Source organism: Andrographis paniculata, unplaced genomic scaffold, assembly GCF_009805555.1.
Source record: "Andrographis paniculata isolate CXL003 unplaced genomic scaffold, ASM980555v1 Contig95END, whole genome shotgun sequence".
Classification (NCBI taxonomy): Eukaryota; Viridiplantae; Streptophyta; class Magnoliopsida; order Lamiales; family Acanthaceae; genus Andrographis; species Andrographis paniculata.
Window position 1 is genome coordinate 1,766,930 of NW_026137634.1, and position 20,960 is coordinate 1,787,889.

A 20,960-nucleotide genomic window follows, 5' to 3' on the forward strand; every position below is an offset into this window, starting at 1 on the left:
TAATTTTAAAATATATAATATTAAAGAAACTATGTTATACTAATTTATAATAAATTAAAATTAGAATAAATAATATTTCAACTCAATTATTATATATATATATACACTGATGCAAATGCAACTCATCTCACCTGAACAGTTCCAGTGGTGAAGTTCAAAGAAGTTCCCCTTCTTGGGTCTAGCTTGAAACTGTTATCGATCGCACCGCCCGTTGTGTGTTGCCTGAGAAGAGGAAGAAGAAGAACACGAACAAGAAGAAAAAGAAAAAGATCGGCGGGAAGTTATGGCGTACTGTGCTGCTATTGCTTCTCTCATGGAGTTACTGGAAGATATTCTTCATTTGGGTCGACATCCAAACATTCTTCTGGGGAGGCACCAAATCATGAAATTCCTCCACCAAAAATTCACCCTTTTGCGAGATGATTTCGAAGCTTATCCACCCAAAGATGATGATGTAGAGAGACGGATCAGGGATGCGGCATATCGAGCACAGGATGTGATCGAATTTGAAATCTCGAAGCAGATTGAATTCGAATTAGGGAACAGTACTCATCATCGTGGAATCGTGAAGACTTGTTGCCAAAATGTGGAGGAAGAAGAGTTTGAAGAAGAGCTGCTTAAGGTGGAGCAAGAAGTTGAAGCTATGCTGGAGGAGCTGAAGAAGCCTCACGACGAGAAAAGTGATTATAGTAACACGATGTGCTGTCTGATGTGCTGTCTTGTAGCAGACGACAATGCTAAATTTCTCAAAGAGACCAAGCTAAAACTAAAAAGAAAACAATCTTTGTGAAAGAAACATTCATATCCAAGAAATTTCACATCAAGAAACAAAATTAGAATCACCATTGCAAGATTTGATCAAAAACACACAAAAAAAGACTCATCTCTGCAAACTGGATCAATGTAATCTCATATTTGCAATGCAATCTAAAAGGCGGAAAAAGGAAAAAATAAAAAAATAAAAAATAAATAAAAAAAAATGCTATAGCCGATACAAAGAAAATTCCAAATGCTCGTCGCAATATTTGGCGACTCTTACCTGCATCAAGAAACACTGTCGTCCGCAAGAATTATCACCAAAACTCTGTAAGGTAATGGCGACAGATAATACATTGGAGGCGACTACCTTCGTATCCATCACTTGCAGCAATTTATGTACAGTGAATAACCAAATTCATCGATCACAAGGCAAAAGGAATGAAAATTTACCCATAACACAGCCAGTCGAGGCGCGGAAAGCAAGCGCGACGAAGAAAGTTACTCATGCTCTCTTCCTTTCTTCGATTAGAGACTGGAAAATTCGCGCGGCTGATTCTGCCGCCAACTGACTGCTACTGTGAGGCACCACTTTGATCACTTGCACCTTACTCTCATTGTTCGTCGCCTGCGCCTCGCTTTCGTCGTTTAGCATCTCACAGGACGGCATGGTAGGGAAAAGGGGCAGTGTTTCTCCCTCATTCTTACTTCCCAGATCGCTCGAAACTTTGCAAGGCGTTTCACCAACGTTGCTCGATAAATTCTTGTCCGATCCAGCAAGTTGGAATCCGGAATTAGTGTTGTTAATCGCCTCGCGATCAAGATTTAGACTGTTTGGATCCATTGCCGGCATGCTGTAAGGATGAAGGTAATTCTGATTTGGCGGAACACCATAAGCCACTCCTCCGACTGCGCTTAAATTCATCGGCGCGCAATTCCCATGAACCGGCGCCATCAAGCCCGCATTCGGAAAGCAAGTCCCGCTGTACGGAGGCCTTACGGGAACGAGCCATGGATTTCCGGACGAAGGTGGAAAGCACCACGGCGCCAGCTTAGCATCGGTAGGAACAGACGCTGGTACCGGTAACGGCGATAATTTAGCATCAGTCGGCATAGAAGGCAGCATCGGGATTAACGACTTCAAGGAAATTTCCTGACCAAAGTGCCCTTTTTCGGCGTCGCCGGTTGGATCCTCGGCTTTGCAATCCTTGTCGGTATCAGACTCCGTGACATCGACCTTAGATTTAGAAGGCAATGGATCCAGAGGTGTCATGAAGGGCAACTTATCGATCCGGGAAAATTGCATCGACTGTTTTTTAGGATCGAAATTGCTTTCGTGTGACATTTCGGGGGATCTTGCTATACGTCTTTGGACCTGTCGACAACGTTGAGCCACGAAGAATTCGATGCATTCTTTAATATAGGATGGGAAAGCGGAATAACTACGAGAACTTACCTGAACGAGTCGATGTAACTCAAATATCTGCAAAGAAAACACTCTCTGTTGACTGCAAAAAGGTTGGGGATAAAGACTTACATGGGTACCTAAAATCATCGAACAAAATACCCATATCTGATAGAGATGTATAGCATCCGTAAGCGTAAACATGAACTCATCGTTTTTCTCAAACATAAAAGAAAAAAAAAACTAAGTTTTTGCGAAGATGTATTGTCAAATTTATCAGATAAGAAAATTTAGCTATTCAAACTTCTCAAACATAATAAACATGCATTGAACAGCCGGAGATACTTACTGCACAATCGTTTTTCTCGCTCTCCAGAACAGTCGCTGACCGAGAATGGCGGCAACTTCATCCGGCGATATGTCCAGATCACTTCCAGAGGCTTCTGTGGAATCGGAAAAATCCTGCTTTTTTTCAGAACTTTCCATTGGCATTGCGCCTTTGAAGAAGTCCTTGCTCGAGTCGATCTTAGTTTTACACGACGAATCATTCATTGCCAAAGCCGATCTTTTTCTAGACGATGTTTCATGAATTCCAGATTTAGCGTCGCCCAACGCCCTGTCTTTTTGCAGAACTCGCAAGTCATGCAACATCGGCTTACAAGGATTCTGTAACATTGTCTGCTCGTCTCCTAGACTCGTTTTCAAGAGCTGATCAGATCGGAGTTTTCTAATTCCGAGCTCAGCGGATTTATTTTGCGCAAGAGAAGTATCTGAGAAATTTTTCGCCCCGAATAAAGAAATACGACAGGGCCTTTCAGAACAACTCTCACTATCCTGCGAAAGTCGCCCGCTTTCCTCAGCTGCACAATCGCGACTTGCAATCCTCGGCAGCTTCAAGAATACGTTATGGTTTTCGCCTGAAGAAACCGAACTACAGGAAGTACTCCCCGGATTCAGATGAAGCTTCCCATAATTGAGATTTCTCCCCGATGAAAAAAAAAACGGACTTTTAAAACTGTTCTTGTCTCCAGGAATTGGCGCGGGACTTTCGCTACATCTGGGAGGATCATTGCATTTATCTTTAGATGTTGATTCATCCGGAGCGCGCAAATTGTAGCTTTCAGTCAGCGACAACCATGGCTCGGACTTTGAGAGTATAGTGCTTGGGATTGCTCCTTCCTGGCACTGCGAATAATATCTCTCCGGCAAATGACAAAATGTAGGCATGCTTCCTGATGTAGGAAGCGCTTGTCCTTTGTCGCCACCTTCCTACAATCAATGTGAGAATTAGAAAGCACGGCACAAACAATTAAAGAAACAGGTCAAACGAACAATCCACACCTCAGTTCTGCTCCATCGAATCAAATAACTTACCAAAATGAAGTAAACGACCAACTCACCTAAAAATTTAAACTGTTAGAATACGCATTATTTATTTATTTATTTACAAACAAAAGTCAACCTACACACCCCTGAGTTATTAGGATACGCATCATTTATTTATTTATCTACAAACAGGGGTAAACCAACATGCACTCACAGGCAAGGGGATAAATGACACCAAACTAAACTTGCCCCCGGATGACGACAAACCCGGAGACTGTGGAATTCGAACTCGAGACCCAACACTCTGATACCATATTAGATTATATAAATGACCGTCACTTAACAGATACAAAAAGCAAGAAAGAGGCAATGCAAAGCACAAGTGGTTCTAATTGCGCCGCGCAAATAATCAAACACACGGCGCGCGCAAACAACCTACGCCTCATTTCTACTTCATAACAAACTTTTAACTACAAAATGAATACTTTTCGAATACATAAGGTGATCATAACAGAATTCAACCACATTATTCCCTACAAATTAATCCAAACCGACAATAAGCAATAAGCAAACTGAATAAAAGACAAAAGCCACTTCACGGATAAACAAAATTCAACAAACAGTTAATACAAGTGATGATCAAAGATCATTTCTACTTCATCGAATCAAATCACTTACCAACCAGCAGACTTTTTTCAACTGCACAATGTGCATGTTTCGAATGTATAAGATGATCGTAACATAATTCAACCACATTATTCCCTACAAACTAATCCAAATCGACAATAAGCAATAGGTGAAACGGATAAAAGACAAAGGCCACTTTACGGATAAGCAAAATTCAACAAAGAGTTAATACAAGTGATGATCAAAGATCATTTCTACTTCATCGAATCAAATCACTTGCCAACTAACAGACTTTTTTCAACTGCAAAATGAGCATTTTTCGAATGTACAAGATGATCATAAACAAACTAATCCAAATCGACAATAAGCAATATGCGAAACCGATAAAAGACAAAGGCCACTTTACGGATAAACAAAATTCAACAAACAGTTAATACAAGTGATGATCAAGATCATTTCTACTTCATCGAATCAATACATAAGCTGATGATAACATAATTCGGTCACATTATTCCCTACAAAGGCACACTCACATTACTGGAGGATCGTGAAAGGAAAGTAGAGCCGCCACTGCTAGGAAGAAATGGCAGCAATGGCGGCGATCCGCTGGACCCGAATGATTTGGAGCTTTGAGAGACCACATTGTACTGCTCACAAAGAGCCATTTTGTTCCTAGGCGGTGCTCTCGGGCCTCCTTTGTCTGCATCACTAATGTGCAGTCTCGGAAACATAGGATCCATTGGCTTATTCCCTTCATCCTTTCTACCTTTCATTCCCCAACTTTCTCTTTCATAAAAACCCTAATTTCATCCACTATCAACAACCAACACATTCTGCAATCCCCCCAAATCACACCATTTTTGCAAGTTCGTACAAAACATAAAGCTGATTTAAACGATCTTAAAAACAAAAATTCGAAGATATAGAAGAGCAACAGCACACTCACTTCAAGGAACCCAAATGTCAGATTACGCATAGAAGAAGAAGAAACTAACTGAAAGTGGGGTGGGGTGTGTGTGGGGTGGGGTGGGGTGGGTACGCGGCAGGTCCAAAGCGAACAACAACGTCGGAAGAGGATTACTGAAGATAGGAGATGTGTCTTTATAAGAAAGCAAGATTAGGAGCGAGAGAGTGAGGGGCTGAATCACAGGTGGAGGAGAGAGAGAGGGAGGGGATCAGTGATCACCGAATGAAATGGGTCACCTCAGAGATCGATCTGATCGCGATTGGAGAGACGCAGCGAAATGGAAACGCTCTTTCGATATTATTTTAAATCAAAAATCTTGGAAAAGAAATTTATTTTTCTTGATATCTTTCGATTACCGATTCAATTCAATGAAAGTCCGCTAAATAGCTATATGGCTATGTTTGGATGTAAGATCAGTGGACATAAATAGCTTTAGATTTGTTCTCAAGGAATTCGCCCCCCTAAATCAATGGTATCGTTAAAATTTTCCCACGTATTATTATCATCCCCTTTCTTCTCTATTTCGAAATGAATCCATTTGTCGCCGTAAAAATCTAATCTTTTTCATATTTTTGGATGTAGTATGAAATATATATAGTGATATATAATAGTATTATTATTTGTACACACCTAAATAATTAATTGTGCCGCTACTACAGACACAACCCAGAATGGAGGTTCCCAGACCAACATGCAGCAGCGATCAGCAAGTGGATTTGCATGTCCAACCAGCCCGTTGATCAAGCAACCCAATATAGAAGGTAGCTTGTTGGAAAAGTCAACCGAAAGAGTGAATTTATTAGGATAAAGAAGTTGCTGGAAGAAAGTTAAGAACAATACTATGTCCAAATAAAAATCAAAATTAAGAAGATTTAAAGAAGATCAAAGAGAGGAGAAATACGTCATTCATCGTGTGATCATATTCATTATTTTCTCTGCAATTTTTCCATTCCTGTAGTTTTTCCAAACTTTTACAGTTTTCTTTCATTAATTTTAATTTAATTTTCAATTTCGTTCTTATTTATTTTACCTTATTTTTTTCATCAATTTTTCGATTATCGCGAGATAGCCCGAATTATTTCTTGAGAAGGCCGGAGAACCCTACGAACAAATCAATTTCGATAGGCTTTTCGATTAAACCGTCGGTGGCGATTTTTTCCGACAACAGAATTGGAACGTCTAGTAGGACACCGACGTCTCGCGACTTTTACATGCAACTTCGAGATAAAACTGATACCGCCAATGACTGTAGAGATGTTTAAAAATAAAGAAATCGTCGGCGATTCGTCATTGCGCCGTGCGTAAGAAGCTGCCCCACGCGACGAAGCTTGCGTTGTTGCTGAAAGGCCGGACCAGAACATTAGCCTTCCAGCCAGCATCATTTAGGAGCATATCCGTGAGGAAATTCAGTTGTCCCTTCACGGATCCGCCCAAGAACTATCGAAATACATTAGCGACGTTCTGAAACCCGTCATTTGGAATGAGTTTGCGCTGCTTCTGAAGGAAGAAACTCAAAAAAGCAAGGTCCGAAAGGTCGATTCCAGCCAGCCAGAGATTTGACCTCCCGCGGGCCTTACAACCAGCTTCGCAGCAAATCCGACCTCTCAGGCACTTAAGTATGGTCATATTACTCTGTTCGGAAGGAGTGCCGGATCTAGAGGACTTCCGATCCTCATCCAGAAGGTCGAAGGATCTCCGGCGTCGGCCGGACAGGCTTCCTTTGGGCCGCCTTCAACCGATGGATTTGGGATGACCTTCAAGTCAATCCCATCAGCACCACATGGGCAAAATAATTATTTGTTGGAAATACTTTCAGCACTCTAGTCCCTACTCCAGACCTTCGAAGAAACCCAGTGGCCGGACAAGAAACTTCCAATGCATGGAGGGCAAGGCCGACAGCGATACCAGCACCTTCCTTGGTCCCAAAGCCTTCTGGATTGACTTGAGACCAAATGGACCAGTCCCAACACCATCCCGATACATTGGGGGGAAGAGAGCTGCTGAGGAAGGTCGATTTGCTGCTGGTTCCGGGCTACAACAAACCTACGAATATCCTGACCAATCAGCCCCCAAAAATACACCATTGCAATAGGCTCCAGTCCTTAGAGAACTTACGGAAGGCCCCCGAATTCGTTTACACAATTGGGACTTACTCATCAAGCCTTCCCACAACCGGCATTACACAATCCGTCGTCTGGTCAGGTAGCTTCCGAACAGCCTGGGGGGCAGGCAGAGATGGGGCTGTTGCCACATCCCATCATAAATCCATAGGTAATAAAAAATGCGATTCATAGGATGTATGGCAATAGGCGAAGTAAGGAATCGCTCGAGCAGTTCTTGGAACAATTAAGAAGTGCATAAACTAGATGCCAAGTTCGTATACCAGAGGACCATGTGGTGAATGTGAATATAAATAACATGACATACCAGTTGCATGACAGGTTGGCTCTCCAGGAGTGTCACGACTTTTGACAGCCGATGTCCAAAGCTGTGAAGGCCGAACAACCTTTCAAAGAAGCTCAAACGGCCCTAAATCAGAAGTTCCAGAGTGGGAACCATTGCGTCTTTGCTCAAGAAAGGGCTGCCGAGGTCGAGAATGAGCAGGAATAGACCTTATTGGCTGAAATTTCACAGGGAAAAGTATATACATGCTCGGCTCTTAAGCCGCTCCGATGGAAAGAGGTGAATCCAAAAATATCTTACTCGTTCGATATTGCAAAGACATAGCAGATTTTTTATTATTTGTTGAAAGACAACCAGCTCCGCCTCAAGGAAGGTCACAAAATACCGACCGAATAGGAACTGAAAGGAACATTATTTTGTAAGTGGCATGGAGTATATTGCCACCGGATCGATAACAGTATTGCCTTCCGAAATACGGTCCAAAAAGCCATCAAAGAAAGCCGCCTCAATTTGGCTGAAAAATCTAATATGAAAGTAGATACGAAGCCGTTCCCCGCACCGATAAATGTTGTCAGGTTGCATCCAGCCAGGTCCAGAAAGTCGAATCCAGGTTTTGGAGCAGATGGTAGGAAAATATGCCCTAAAAACCAGTGTTTGAGAGGCTTGGAAGGTCGATCAAACCTCTGAGGAGGAGTTCGGTGTGGACCAGACTTTCTCCTATGAATACAGTCATGGAAGTAAGCTTTAAAAAAGGAGACGAGGTTTGACGAGTAACCTTCATAGATCAAGTGGTAATCACACCCTATCAGACCCGCATTCCTAGGAAGGCTCCAAACAACGGGAGCTAGACAAAAAACCGGAAGGAGCAGGTGGTGCAACCTCTAACTAGGACTCAAAAAAGAATAATACAACGACAACACCTAGCTGTTCTCCTTTCCCAGGAGTGTCCGACTGGGGCGTAGCAGACTTTCAACCATGAAAGTCAGGCCGGTGGGCAGCAACGCCAGGATTCCGAAGGGGTTGTCGTCAAAAGACCGAAGTTTGGTCAAGAGGACCTTCATCACCAGCTTCAGGCCCAAAAGGAATTGAGACTAAAAGGATTTTTTGCAAGGGTTGAGTACCCCATCGAACCTCACTTTACTGTGACACTCGGGGAAGAGCAAATTTCTGAGGATGAGCCGATGATTGATGCCCTTGATTGCGATGAAGCGTCAAAGGCTACCTTGGATATTATAGCTTGCGACCAAGACCTTGAACAACCTTCACGCTATAAGGAAGACCTCAAGGTTAATACAATAGGTGTGTTACCTCGAGAATTCAAACCTCCTCCAACCCAGCCCGACTATCTCCAGGGAGATGTTCTACTGGAAGGAGTTGGTTCGTTATATTAGGGTGGACCAAAATACCGACATTCAAAAGGAAAGACCAGAGCCAGTGATTTTTCAGAAGTTGGTGGATGAAAATACACGTCACTTGAAACCCTTATTCCTCACGGTACATCTTGATGGGCGGACGATCAACAAGGTCCTGGTAGATGGGGGAGCTTCGGTCAACGTGATGACTCTATCTATTTTAAGAAAAATTGGGAAAAATAGGAATGACCTTGTCCCAACAGCAATGCGAACAACTGACTTCACCGGGAACGCACATACAGCCGCAGGCATCTTAGTGGCGAAAGTGACAGTCGAAACAAGGACGGACCAGATGGTTTTCTTTGTTATCAAAGGGAAGCCAACTTATTCGGTCATTCTCTGGAGGGATTGGATCCACACCACCCAGTGCGTCCCTTCGACTCTACACCAAAAAGTTATGTTTTGGAATGGGGATCAAGTCGAGACGGTGGAGGCCGAGGTTGATCTGGCTATAGAGGTACATTCCGCAGAGGCCGTTTATTATTTCCCTAATGTATACATATTGTCCATGATTCATAAGGACACTGGAATATAGAAAGAATTCAATCTAACCATGAAGGGGTTCGAAATCAAAGTCGAGGCCGACGCACGGCCTAATAACTCAGGTATTTATCATGTCTAACATCCTGATTTACAGGATTTGGAGGCAAGAGCAGGCAGGTCCGGTTGTCCTTTTATACGGGCTAAAAATCATGCTGCTCAACCTCTTGACGTGCAGGCAGGGACATCCTCCCAGCCGCCGATTTTCGATCAAGACGAAAAGGATATTCAGTCACCGATTCAAAGAGCTGCTTCATCTTTCGAAGCGCAGGATCCATTGGAAGAGGTCAACTTGGGGATAAGACAACCCCTCGGATGACACATGTCAGCACCTTTCTAGATGTCAAGAAGAATGAGCAAATGATTGCTTTGATCCGAGAATTCAAGGATTGTTTCGTATGAAATTACCATAAGATTCTGCGGCTATCAAAGAGCTTAGTGGAGCACCGATCACCTACTAAAGCTTCATTTCGGCCACACAAACAGCCCCCTAGGCGTTTCAACCAAGAATTGTTGCCGAAAGTGAAGGAGGAGATCGAAAAAATCCTTAAAGCTAACTTTATTCGAATATGCAGGTATCTGGAGTGGATCTGTGCTTGCATTGAGGTATACATAAATGATGTGATCGTGAAGTCCCTTGCCTTCGATCACCACTTGTTGGACCTTTGGAAAACTTTTCTGCGGATGAGAAATCACGACCTCAAGATGAATTCGGCAAAGTGCGCTTTCGAAATACAAACAGGGAACTTCTTAGGTTTTTTGATCCATCAAAAGGGGATCGAAGTTGATAAAAATAAGGTCAAGGCTATTCAAAACCTTAGGCCCCCACACAACATTAACGAACTGCAAAGTTTGATGGGGAATGTCAATTTCTTGAGGAGATTCATTGTCAATGCGGCTGAGAGAATGAAGACCTTTTCGGTATTGTTGCGTGGGATAAAGACATGTTCGAGTATGGAACAAGACTTTAGAGAAGAAAGTCCTAAACAGCAAGGTCAGTCAATTCTTTTAGGAAGGATCCCCGCCCGGAGTTCACTCCCAGAAATATAGCCATCCCTGCCCCCTTCTTGCATGCACAATAAGAAGATTCCGATGTTGCTCGAATCTGCTTTTGACCTATAACCTTAGCGCATTGGGAAGTGCGAGTTTGGGCTACAAGAGGTCGGGTTCTTGGTTTTGCTTGGTGGGCCGGAAATGCCCGACTTATACCTGAATAGGAACATACCATCATTTTTTTCAATTACAGAATTTTTGGGCGGAAATGCACATACACGTGATGCTGAGTCGTCAGACTTATCCACCAAGGGCGCTAGTTGATCGAGCTGACTTTTCGGATTGACCTCCTTTGCGCCGCCTTCCTCATAGAAGCCGCCGGGTTGACCCCGAAGGCCGCTCTAAAAGCAGCTAGTGAGTCGATGTCTTATGGAGTGAAATCACCACCAAAATAATAGCTTCCAGCGTGTGCACACCAAAGGGATAGCAGCGCCAGAACCAAACTCAGGATCTGGTTGAGAGCAATCTAGCTGCAGGGAATCTCCCCCGCGAAAGAATAGAATCTTTTTCGCCACACGCGAGGACTTAGGGGCTCACTTTTGGTCTCGTCAACTACGTCGGTTGTTATGTGCATTTTTCCCTTTTTCTGTTGGTGCGCTTCGCTTCCGGTTCTTCGGAAGAATCCACTTACGTCTCCCTTCTTCATTGATCTAGGGGAAAATGAGGTGGAAGCAGCTTCCATTCCCTCTGGCTCAACCCAGCAAGAAGCCCTAGACCAGATTAAGCAGGCGTTAGCATCTCCCCTGGTGTTAATGTCGCCAATTAGTGAAAGAGAGTTGAAGTTGTACATAACCGCGAAAGACGACACGACGGGCTGTCTCCTTGCCCAAGACAATGATGAAGGCCAGTCCTCCGAAGCCGTTTAGTTAAATGGGCGTTAAAGTTGGCATCATTCGCTTTAACATACCAACCCCTTAAGGCCGTGAAAGGATAGTCCATCGCAGATTTCTTGGCCGAACTTCATGTGATGGTTCAGGCCGTTCATTTAGACTACGTGGGGCTGGAACCTTGGCTGGTGAATTTTGATGGTTCCGGCACCTCGGAAGCAGCCGGAGCAGGCATGGTGATCTTCAGTTCAGAAGAAAAAGTATAGCGTTTTGCCCATCAACTTCCGCAAGGTGTCACAAATAACCAAGCTGAGTACGAGGCGCTACTATTAGTGTTGTGATTCTTGGTCGCAAATAGGTCAAGAAAGTCGTCATTTGAGGGGCTAGAGGACAAAATCTTGATTTCCATTATAAAGAAAGCGCTGGAGGACAACCTGAGGGGCTGGCATAATATTTTGGAAGAGGCTTTTTGGGCATATCAGAATGTCAAATCCTCCGTAATCGGGAGCATTCCTTATTGGCTGACCTACGGCCATGACGTTGTGCTTCTGTTGGAGATTACACTGCCTTCTCTCCGGATCTTGAAGATGAACCAGCTGCCGATGGGAGAGCAGGACTAGACATTGCTCCAAGTGCTCGACGTCTTACCCGAAGAGAGACTACAGGCTCTTGAACGCATTCGGCATCAAAAGAGGAAGGCCGAATCGACATTTCTAAAGTGCGTGAGGCCTCAGACATTCCAGAAAGATGACATGGTCTGGAAGGCCGTCCTCTAGGAAGGCTCCAAAGATGAGAAACTCAGAAAGTGGTCCCCCACATAGGAATGATCTGACACGGATGAGTTGGTGTGACACCCCAGTCCGCAAGTCATGCAAGCTGGGCGTGTCGGGATGTCGTAGACTGGCCCCATAGGTCAAGACGAGTCCTTTCAGCGCGGTTCTGTCCTCACTCATGCGCACCTGGGAGACATCTAAGGGGATCACCCATCCTCAAATTACTCTAGTGCAAGCACATTTGACACTGGAGTTCTTTCAGTGGGGCTTCCGAAAAGAAATGTACACATTGTTGACATGAGTAATCTATTCAATCAATTTAACCTCTTATTCAACCTCATGGGCATTTCATCCTCCCCGACTCATATAACTATTCAACTCCGGGGATATTACAATTGGTTATGATGAAAAATTCAAAACTCGCACGCATCAGTCGATCCAAACACATGGGAGTTAAATTAACAAAATTATCCAGACTATAAGTTAATTATGTCCAGATAAATTTTGTGAGGGGCATTTGTACACACCCAAATATTTTATTTGACCGGCCCAATACATGCGCAACTCAGAATGGAGGTTCGCGGACCAACATACGGCCCCGATCAGCAAGTGGGTCTGCATGTCCAACCAGCTCGTTGACCAAGCAACCCAGTCTAGGAGGTAGCTTGTTGGGAAAGTCAACCGAGAGAGTGAATTTTTTGGGATAAAAAAGTTGTTGGAGGAAATTTAGGAATAAAGCTTTATTCAAACAAAATTCAAAATTAAGAAGATTTAAAGAAGATCCAAGAGATAGAAAAGACGCCATTAATTATGTGATCATCTTCTTCGTTACTTTCTCTGAAATTTTTTCATTCCTGTAATTTTTTCAGATTTTTACAGTTTTTTTTCATTAATTTCAATTTAATTTTCAGTTTTGTTATCGTATATTTTACCTTTTTTTTCCATCAATTTTTCGGTTATTGCGAAATAGCCCAGATCCTTTCTTGAGGAGGCCGAAAAATCCTACGAACAAATCAATTCCGACAAGTTTTTTCGATTAAGCCGTCGGTGGCGATTTTTTACGACAACAATATTTAATATAAAGTAATAAAATAAATAAAAATACTGTTTAATGTACTCTTTTTTTTTTTTCTTTTACAAAGTATATTTGTAATGGATGATAAAGTAGAAAATATATAGTTTGGTATTTTGACGGATATAATGGCAAAATGTTTATTTATGTAAGAGCATTTGTTTGAAGATATGGTATCTCTCCTATTTAAATGATCTCAAAAGAATTTTGTAATAGATATTAAAGAAAAATAATATTTCGACATTCAAATTTATTCTTTTGATATATATATATATATAATCCAAATTTGTTTTCATTTTTTCGTTTAGTAAAAAAATACCATATTTTGTACTTTTTTTTTACCAGAAAAGAAGATTTTTTCTATTTTTACTTACTTTTCCTAAAACTCGTTTGATTAAATAAACATAATTTTACAAGATAGGGAAATACTGTTTTCTATCTCCAAAATTTAAACTTATTTGATCTGAATATGAGTTTCAATTAATATAATATTATATTAAGAAATGGATCATATGCCGAATATAATTATGAAAAATCATATTGAAAATAATAATTTGTATTGAGTCGTTGATTTCCATACAAGAATAAAGTATAAATAATATATATTGAAAATAGTATCAGCAAAAATATTATTTAGAGTATGAGTGGCAAAAATAAATACGGTTTGAAAGTCCGATCTGGACACGGTAAGAAAAATTTGTGTTTAAACCTTTAAAAATAAGCACGGAATTTTTTAGCTCATACTTGGCCCGGCACGCCTATGATTTATAAAAATTAAATTTTAAAATTAAACTATTTAATATGTATATTAACTAGTAAAATAACAACAAAAAATTATAGGAAGGCTAGATGGTAAAAGTCTTAAGTTTATTTATATTTGGGTGTGGGTTAAGTTTTATATAATAAATAAGTGTTTAATTTGATATATATATATATATATTTTTAATGAAAATAGAAAATTAAAATAGTAAAATTATTCAAAAAAGTCCCTCGAGTAGACAATTCTAGCCGCATTTATTGTGGTGTTAGAATTTAATATGGTGTAATAAAGAACATCACATAAATATTGTCAATATATTTAATGTTGAATGTCACTAAATATATCCATAATAAAGGCATTCATCCAAATTGCTGAAATTATTCACATGCAATAAATCCGTACAATCTTTATGCATTATTTTAACATGTATGGTGATTTTTATTTGGACGTGCTATGATATTTTTTATTAATTTAACAAAGAATAAAAAAATTAAATTGATATAAACTATTTTTTGATATAATACTCTATTTTAAGAAAAAAGATTAAATAAAATAGGCTATTAGAAGAAAATAGATTATATTTTAGCTAATTAACGGTGTGTTTCTTTACATCAAGATTTTTTTTTTAAAGAAAAAAATATATTTTTTTTTCTCTCAAAAAAAATAAAAATACGTGATGTTATATTATTTTAATCAGTGCAGAAAAAGATGCGATCTTTATTGTTGTTTTGTTTCGGGAATACAATTGCGAGATTACCAAGTGCAAACATTAATTGCAGTTTTCGATGGGCTCGGGCCCGTTGAAGCTACGAAGCCCGGCCCAAAATGGAAACGTGTGCACCACGCCTATATATATAAATATGTATGTATGTATAACCCTTTACGAAGACCTTCGAACGACGCAGAACCCTCGTGAATTTCTGTATCATCTCAACAAGGTAAGCGATTTCCTGGCCAGGATCGGTTATTTTGTTGTTTTTTTTGTAATAAATCATGGCAGTTTCTGCAATTTGTTGATATTTTCCGCGCATCGCTTTTGTTTCTTATTGACGCAGTGTCTGGTGGGTTTTGTACGAGGTTCGTTCGTTTTTGCGAGAAATTGTCGCCATTGTTGATTTGACTGGGAAACCTTGTGGTTAGGAGTTTTTTGGTTTTCTTGAAATAACTGTTAAGGAAGTTGCGTTGGTGGATTTTGGATGATATGTGGTTTAGTAGGAGGCTGCTGTGGAGGGAAATTCTTTTCCAGAAACATGTTAAGATTAAGAAGAGTAATCGAACGAATTTGAAGTCGAAACCTAATGGTATCGATGGTGGAAGCTTAAAGAAGCGAAAAATGGTGCTGAGAGGGGAAGCTAGGGTTAGGAAGAAACAGAGAATTGGGGGAAATGCTCCAGTGGATGATAGAAATTCTGATGTAGCTGTAGATAAGTTTTCTGAACTTCCAGATGTGATCATCCACCATATTTTCTCGTATATTCATAGCACCAAGGATATTGTGCGGAACAGCATTTTGTCGAAGAGGTGGAAAAATGTTGTTGATTCGTACCCACTATTGGATTTTGATGAAAGGTTGTTCATGTTGCGGCAAGGTAAGGTTAAAGGAAGGCACAATCGAATTAAATTGCGGCAGATTCAAAGAAAGAGTTTCAGAAGATATGTTGAGAGGTCATTAGCATCAAAACTCGATTTGATTCCTTGCATAGACAAGGTCCGGGTGTACGCTAAAATTTGTTGCTACAAGAACGTAAATTTGTATGAACGTTGGGTTCGATCTGTCTTGGAGAAGAATGTGAAGGAGTTGGAAGTCCATTTTGATTCAACTGCCAAACATCTTTTCTTCATAAAGGATGTGCTTAAGTCTGCATCGGTAACTTCCTTGAAATTTTCGGGATTATTTGGTGTCGCTGAGATGGCTAATCTGCGTCAACTTTCACTGAAAGATACAAATATAGTCAATGAGTTATTTTTCAAGAAATTTGAAGAAAAATGCCCATTGATAGAGGATTTGAGGATTATCCGTTGCAGCGGATTTCTAGAGCTAGATATTTGTACTCTTTTCAGGCTTAAGAGGGTGGAGGTGCACGAGTGTACCAATCTTCTTTCCATTAGAATTGAGGCAGAAAACCTTGAAACATTTTGGTATTATGGAGGAAGACATCAGTCCTACTCCTGCTTTATCAACCTAAAAGGTTCGGGAAATTTGAAGAATTTGACATTAAGGGACCGTAGGATGACAGAAACTGCATTTCAAGATTGCATTTCTAAGTGCCCCTTGCTCGAGAAGTTGGTGCTTCAGGAATGTGATGCCCTGGAGAGACTTTCAATTCTGAGTAGTACATTGAAGAGCTTGACCTTAGTTCAGTGTGCCAATCTACGTGAACCCAATATCGATGCTCCTAATCTCTACTCCTTCGAGTACCGTGGCCATAGAATGTCTTTTCCTTCCATGAATGTATTGGGTATCCGCTCGGCAAAGTGTTGTTTTGCTCCCGCTCCCAGTATGACAACATCTCAATGCTTTTTCGATTATCATAAGCTTTTTGGAAAGTTTGATCAGTCTAAGGATTTTAAATTGATCATTTACAGCAAGCAGGTACCAATGATTATTTATTTGTGTAATGCATATACTCTGACATTGTATGTCCTTAAATGTGAATATAATCATCTTATTGGGTGGTGATTCTAGAGTATGAAGATTTATGAAGAAGCAAAGGAGGCCTGCCAAGTGCCGCACGTTTTTCGCAAGTTGGAACTGACATTGTCGGTAGCAAGTGTTTTGAAAATCGTTGATAACTGGTTGCGGGAAGACCATGGGAAGGTTCTCATGGTAGTAGCTCCCAGAAGTGAATTGACAAAGGTGAGTAAATTTTTCCCAACATTTTAAACCTTTATCTATGATACGAATTATAAAATAGCAATAGTTTTGGTTCAATTAGCTATGTTCTTCCAACCTATCTGGAAGAATATGTCGGGGCAAAATTTTGTGTTACCTTGTGCTAGCTCTTGAACTAGTTTTGTGCTACTGTTAATAGATGTTGGAGTGCTGATTAATTTAGCTAGAATCAGAGCAACAATTAGCACCCAATCCAATATAATAAATTTGTCATCTCTTGACAGGGCATTAAAGAGGGTATACAAAATTCACATTGAACTTCAGTTGATCCGCATTGGCAGACGTGACTATCATTTTTTAATGTTCTAGATATGTCCTTGATTTTGGGTTCATATTTCTTATACAACTAGGGTTGGAATCCATGCTAATTAAACTAAACTGTACAAGCTTTAATTCGGTTGTTCAGAAAGACTGGATTTTTATATTTGCTGTTCTAGGTTTACATATGTATGTATTTACGATATTGTAGTTTGCTTTTCTTTTACAACTGGGAAATTAAATCGACTATGAATTCAAGCTTTTTTGGGCTGATAGATTAGTGTGGCTAGTTTCCATGTGCTATAACTCTATTTTTTGGCAACCACTGCATTGTCTGTGCAGTATGAACTAATATTAAGCAACTTATAACTATGGATTCTATTTTTTGCTACTCTCTTTGCCTTGGTATTTATGCGCTCGTTATTTCTTCGTTGTAGCAGTTTACAGATCTTTCTCATTATGACTTTTTTCCATTTTCCTTTTTGTCATTGGTTGCAGGGGTTAAACTCACTGATTGCGGACAGGGAAAATAATCCAAACTGCTGTGGAGCTTATTCGAACAAATGTTGGCGACATTACTTAGCTGATGTTAAAACATTAACCTCTACCAGGGCACACAAGACCTATTATCAGTTTAAATGGAAATCAAGGAATGGATCTTTAGCATGAACTGCCGTTTGTTTTAGGGCAGATATGATGATCCAAAAAGATACAGATTCTATTGAAATGAATGTCTGCAACTTTACATGTCTAATATCAAAAACGATTGTTGTTTTTCATATTGTTGTTTTTACAAATCAATCTTAGCTGTGGGAAACAGGTGTACATGATTTTTGCAGAGTTGTTCACAGCTAGGAAAATCCCTCAGCTCTGACACTTTCGCGCAACATGCTTATCTGATTACTTGAGCACGAGATTCAAAGCGGTTGTTGGAATTGATTCGCTATTATTTTCGATGGTGCAATTGGAATATGATACTTTCTTTCTCCTGGAAAATGGAATCAATGCTACAGAGATACACGGAAGAACGATGCTGGTATATGTATATATACTGCATATATCTTGTCCTTCATTTGCCATTGATATTCTTTGCCGTAGCTCTCTGTTTACCATGGTACGCCAAACTCATCCTGCAGTCGAATTTATCCTTCATTTGATAATATCCTCGATATCATAATGTTACAAATTTCACGACCATTTGTTTGTTGTAGGATACAGGAAAGGATCAGGCAGGCGAGACAAAAGCTATAGCCGTTGGGCCGTGGGGAGGCAATGGAGGCGCTTATTGGGACGACGGGAGCTACACTGGCATCAGAGAGATTACACTCACGTATGCTCGATGTATTGACTCCATCAACGTGGTTTACGACAAGAATGGCAAACCAGTTTCAACGGAGAAACATGGAGGCGTAGGCGGTAGTATAACTGTCGAGGTAATAACAACATATCTCATAGATTTAGGAACGCTTTGTTTACATTACAAACTTTTACTTATTTGACACTATTTATTTTTTTAAAAGCATCACCTCTAATACACTTTTGCTTCCGAAACATCAAATTGAATACTCTAAAGGGTGTGTTTGTTGAATAATAAAAAAGTTGAATTTGAATAGTTGTTTGATTTAATATAAATAGAGGTTGACGTGATGTTTTGAATATAAAATAAATCTGTAGTATAATATAAATAAATAAAAGTAATTATTTGATGTGATATTTTTTGAGAAAAAAAAGATAGTCTGAATAGTAAAACCTTTAGAAACGCTTTGTTTAGCTTAGAAATTTTCACTTGTTTGACACTATTTATTTTTTAAAAACATCACATCAAATACACTATTGCTTCCAAAACATGAAATTGAATACTAAGGGTGTTTTTTGTGGATTTTTTAAAAGTAAAAAAGTTAAATTTGAATAGTTGTTTGATGTGATATAAATAGAGGTTGATTGTGGTATTTTAAATGAAAAATAAATTTGTAGGATAATATAAAAAAAAGAAAAGTAATTGTTTGATGTAATATTTTTTTAGAAAAAAAAAAAGAATTTGAATAGTAAAATCGTGTGGCACAAAAGAACACAACTTTAACTTTATACTCTTAACTTCCAAAATTTCAAAAATCTGTGTCTAGACAAAGAACATCTCAGAACTTTTTCTTGTCGACACTTTTCGAGTTTGTTCATAACTCAGCCTTGCCTTTACCAGATCAAGCTGCAATTTCCCGACGAGTACTTGACGTCCGTTTCCGGGCACTACTATCCAGTGGTTCACGGAGGAAGCTCTGTGATCCGGTCGCTGACATTCAAGACTAACAAGAGAACGTTCGGGCCTTATGGAGTCGAAGAAGGCACGCCGTTTTCATTCCCGATGGAAGGAGGACAGATTGTTGGATTCAAGGGCCGGGCCGGATGGTACTTGGACGCCATCGGCTTCCATATAACTAAAACAAGAACAGTGGCCAACGTCGTGCAGAAAGCTCAGCAGAGGTTCCGGCGCCTTACGAGCTCGTTATCTTTAGCCCCTCTTAGGGATGGCGATGAAGCCCGGAAGTACGGGAAACCTCTTGGATAGACAAGATTATACTTCTCTTCGGAATCTTGTTAGGTTATCTGTACTGTAATAAGCACTTGGTCTTGGATCAAGTCGGTCGTGTTCGAGTTAAGGAGAATTATAATTAATAAATGATTTAGAATGTATTAGTACAACATGATGTATACAAATATAATTATATACTTAATTTTATTAAAAATTTAAATTAGAAAATTTAAAATAAAATTAAGATTTATTAAAAAAAAAAAAAAAAAAAAAAAAGAGAAAGTGATATAAAATGCGGGATGGAATGAATATTTTAAATGGTTGTGTATAATATGATTTGGTTAATTTGGAGTCCTTTTCAAGATGGACTTTAATAAGGTCTATGAAGTAGGCCCAAGATATTAGTATATATTATGTCCATATGGGCCCAAACAATGATATATATATATATATTTACATATTAAATAAATTTAATAGTACATTTAATTTAGTGTGATTTACAAAATTAATTTTTAGATGATAACAAAATAAAATGAATATGATGTTATTAGTCATCAATATCAACACTAATACTATTATTATTTATAATTTTAAATAAAAAATACTAAATGAATTATTAGATAGGTTCATTTTGTATTTTTGAATAAATATTTTTTTTTATCTTATATAGGAATAATCATATAAATAATATAAAAATATTTTTTTTTTATTGAATTTTTTATTTTTTTTGAGTGAATATATATTATATGTATTAATATTTTATATTTTATGTAGTATAATATAAATGGAAAATTGTGCATAAAGTTTAGTGAACAAATCCATTGTTTATACTTCATTCATCTCAAATATTTTGTTATTGATTTTAAGTTAGAATGTCTTACAAATTTTATAATTTTCATTATTTATACATTATTCCCACAACTTGTGTAACAAATAAGATTTAAAGGTATTGAAAATCTAAACTTATGAACGTCACAAATTTAACTTCTCATTATTAGATTTATGAACGTCACAAATTTAACTTCTCATTATTAAATTATTCTTTACCGATAAAGAAGATACATAGAATAAATATATTATAAGAAAAGATATATATATATATTGTGGGCTCATTTAATACTTATATATTTGTTCACCAATGTACATAGTCATTTTTGACAACATACAAATTATTTTTCATAAATGTTTCAAGTAAAATTTTCATTTACTTTAAAATTATAGTTAAATTCACTTGATATTATCAATGTTTAACAATAGATACAAATGGAAGTTATCAAAATATTCACATAGATATGAATTATCATCACATATTATATTAATTCACATTATTTAATATAAATTTATACTTAATGTGAACTAAT

General features: G+C 38.9%; 3 protein-coding genes across 7 annotated transcripts; 2 read left to right on the top strand and 1 right to left on the bottom strand.

Annotated features, from left to right (window-relative positions):
* Positions 1-820: 820 nt before the first annotated feature.
* LOC127243674 (ELF3-like protein 2) lies at positions 821-5,434 on the bottom strand. 5 transcript variants are annotated; one of them, XM_051263811.1, is made up of 4 exons: positions 4,648-5,434; positions 2,511-3,430; positions 2,213-2,264; positions 821-2,131 (listed from the first exon to the last, which is right to left on the bottom strand). In XM_051263811.1, the coding sequence occupies exons 1-4, from the start codon at positions 4,885-4,887 to the stop codon at positions 1,262-1,264; spliced, it is 2,082 nt and encodes a 693-aa protein (XP_051119768.1). In that variant the 5' UTR covers positions 4,888-5,434; the 3' UTR covers positions 821-1,261. The 5 variants fall into 5 exon arrangements, with proteins under 5 accessions (XP_051119768.1, XP_051119770.1, XP_051119771.1 ...); XM_051263813.1 differs by adding an exon at positions 3,503-3,561 and having other exon boundaries at positions 821-2,264; positions 4,648-4,716; XM_051263814.1 differs by adding an exon at positions 3,536-3,561 and having other exon boundaries at positions 821-2,264; positions 4,648-4,700.
* Positions 5,435-14,735: 9,301 nt separating this feature from the next.
* On the top strand, positions 14,736-17,851 carry LOC127243388 (putative F-box/LRR-repeat protein At5g02930). The gene is made up of 4 exons (XM_051263376.1): positions 14,736-14,859; positions 14,977-16,514; positions 16,608-16,778; positions 17,571-17,851. Exons 2-4 carry the CDS (start codon positions 15,123-15,125, stop codon positions 17,739-17,741), a joined length of 1,734 nt encoding a protein of 577 aa, XP_051119333.1. The 5' UTR covers positions 14,736-14,859; positions 14,977-15,122; the 3' UTR covers positions 17,742-17,851.
* On the top strand, positions 17,774-19,801 carry LOC127243389 (jacalin-related lectin 19). Its single transcript, XM_051263377.1, has 3 exons — positions 17,774-18,186; positions 18,284-18,505; positions 19,270-19,801. The coding sequence occupies exons 1-3, from the start codon at positions 18,028-18,030 to the stop codon at positions 19,633-19,635; spliced, it is 747 nt and encodes a 248-aa protein (XP_051119334.1). The 5' UTR covers positions 17,774-18,027; the 3' UTR covers positions 19,636-19,801.
* The last annotated feature ends 1,159 nt before the right edge of the window (positions 19,802-20,960 follow it).

Bases quoted from the DNA above. Each gene is read 5' to 3' on its own strand.
- LOC127243674 (XM_051263810.1), bottom strand. From the start codon at position 4,887: ATGAAAGGTAGAAAGGATGAAGGGAATAAGCCAATGGATCCTATGTTT. The intron at 3,431-4,647 runs GTGAGTGTGCCT...CATTGATTGTAG, and splicing joins TTTCACGATCCTCCAGTAAT to GAAGGTGGCGACAAAGGACA. The intron at 2,265-2,510 runs GTAAGTATCTCC...ACCTTTTTGCAG, and splicing joins GCGAGAAAAACGATTGTGCA to TCAACAGAGAGTGTTTTCTT.
- LOC127243388 (XM_051263376.1), top strand. From the start codon at position 15,123: ATGTGGTTTAGTAGGAGGCTGCTGTGGAGGGAAATTCTTTTCCAGAAA. The intron at 16,515-16,607 runs GTACCAATGATT...TGGTGATTCTAG, and splicing joins TGATCATTTACAGCAAGCAG to AGTATGAAGATTTATGAAGA. The intron at 16,779-17,570 runs GTGAGTAAATTT...CATTGGTTGCAG, and splicing joins CCAGAAGTGAATTGACAAAG to GGGTTAAACTCACTGATTGC.
- LOC127243389 (XM_051263377.1), top strand. From the start codon at position 18,028: ATGGTGCAATTGGAATATGATACTTTCTTTCTCCTGGAAAATGGAATC. The intron at 18,187-18,283 runs GTACGCCAAACT...TGTTTGTTGTAG, and splicing joins GTAGCTCTCTGTTTACCATG to GATACAGGAAAGGATCAGGC. The intron at 18,506-19,269 runs GTAATAACAACA...TGCCTTTACCAG, and splicing joins GCGGTAGTATAACTGTCGAG to ATCAAGCTGCAATTTCCCGA.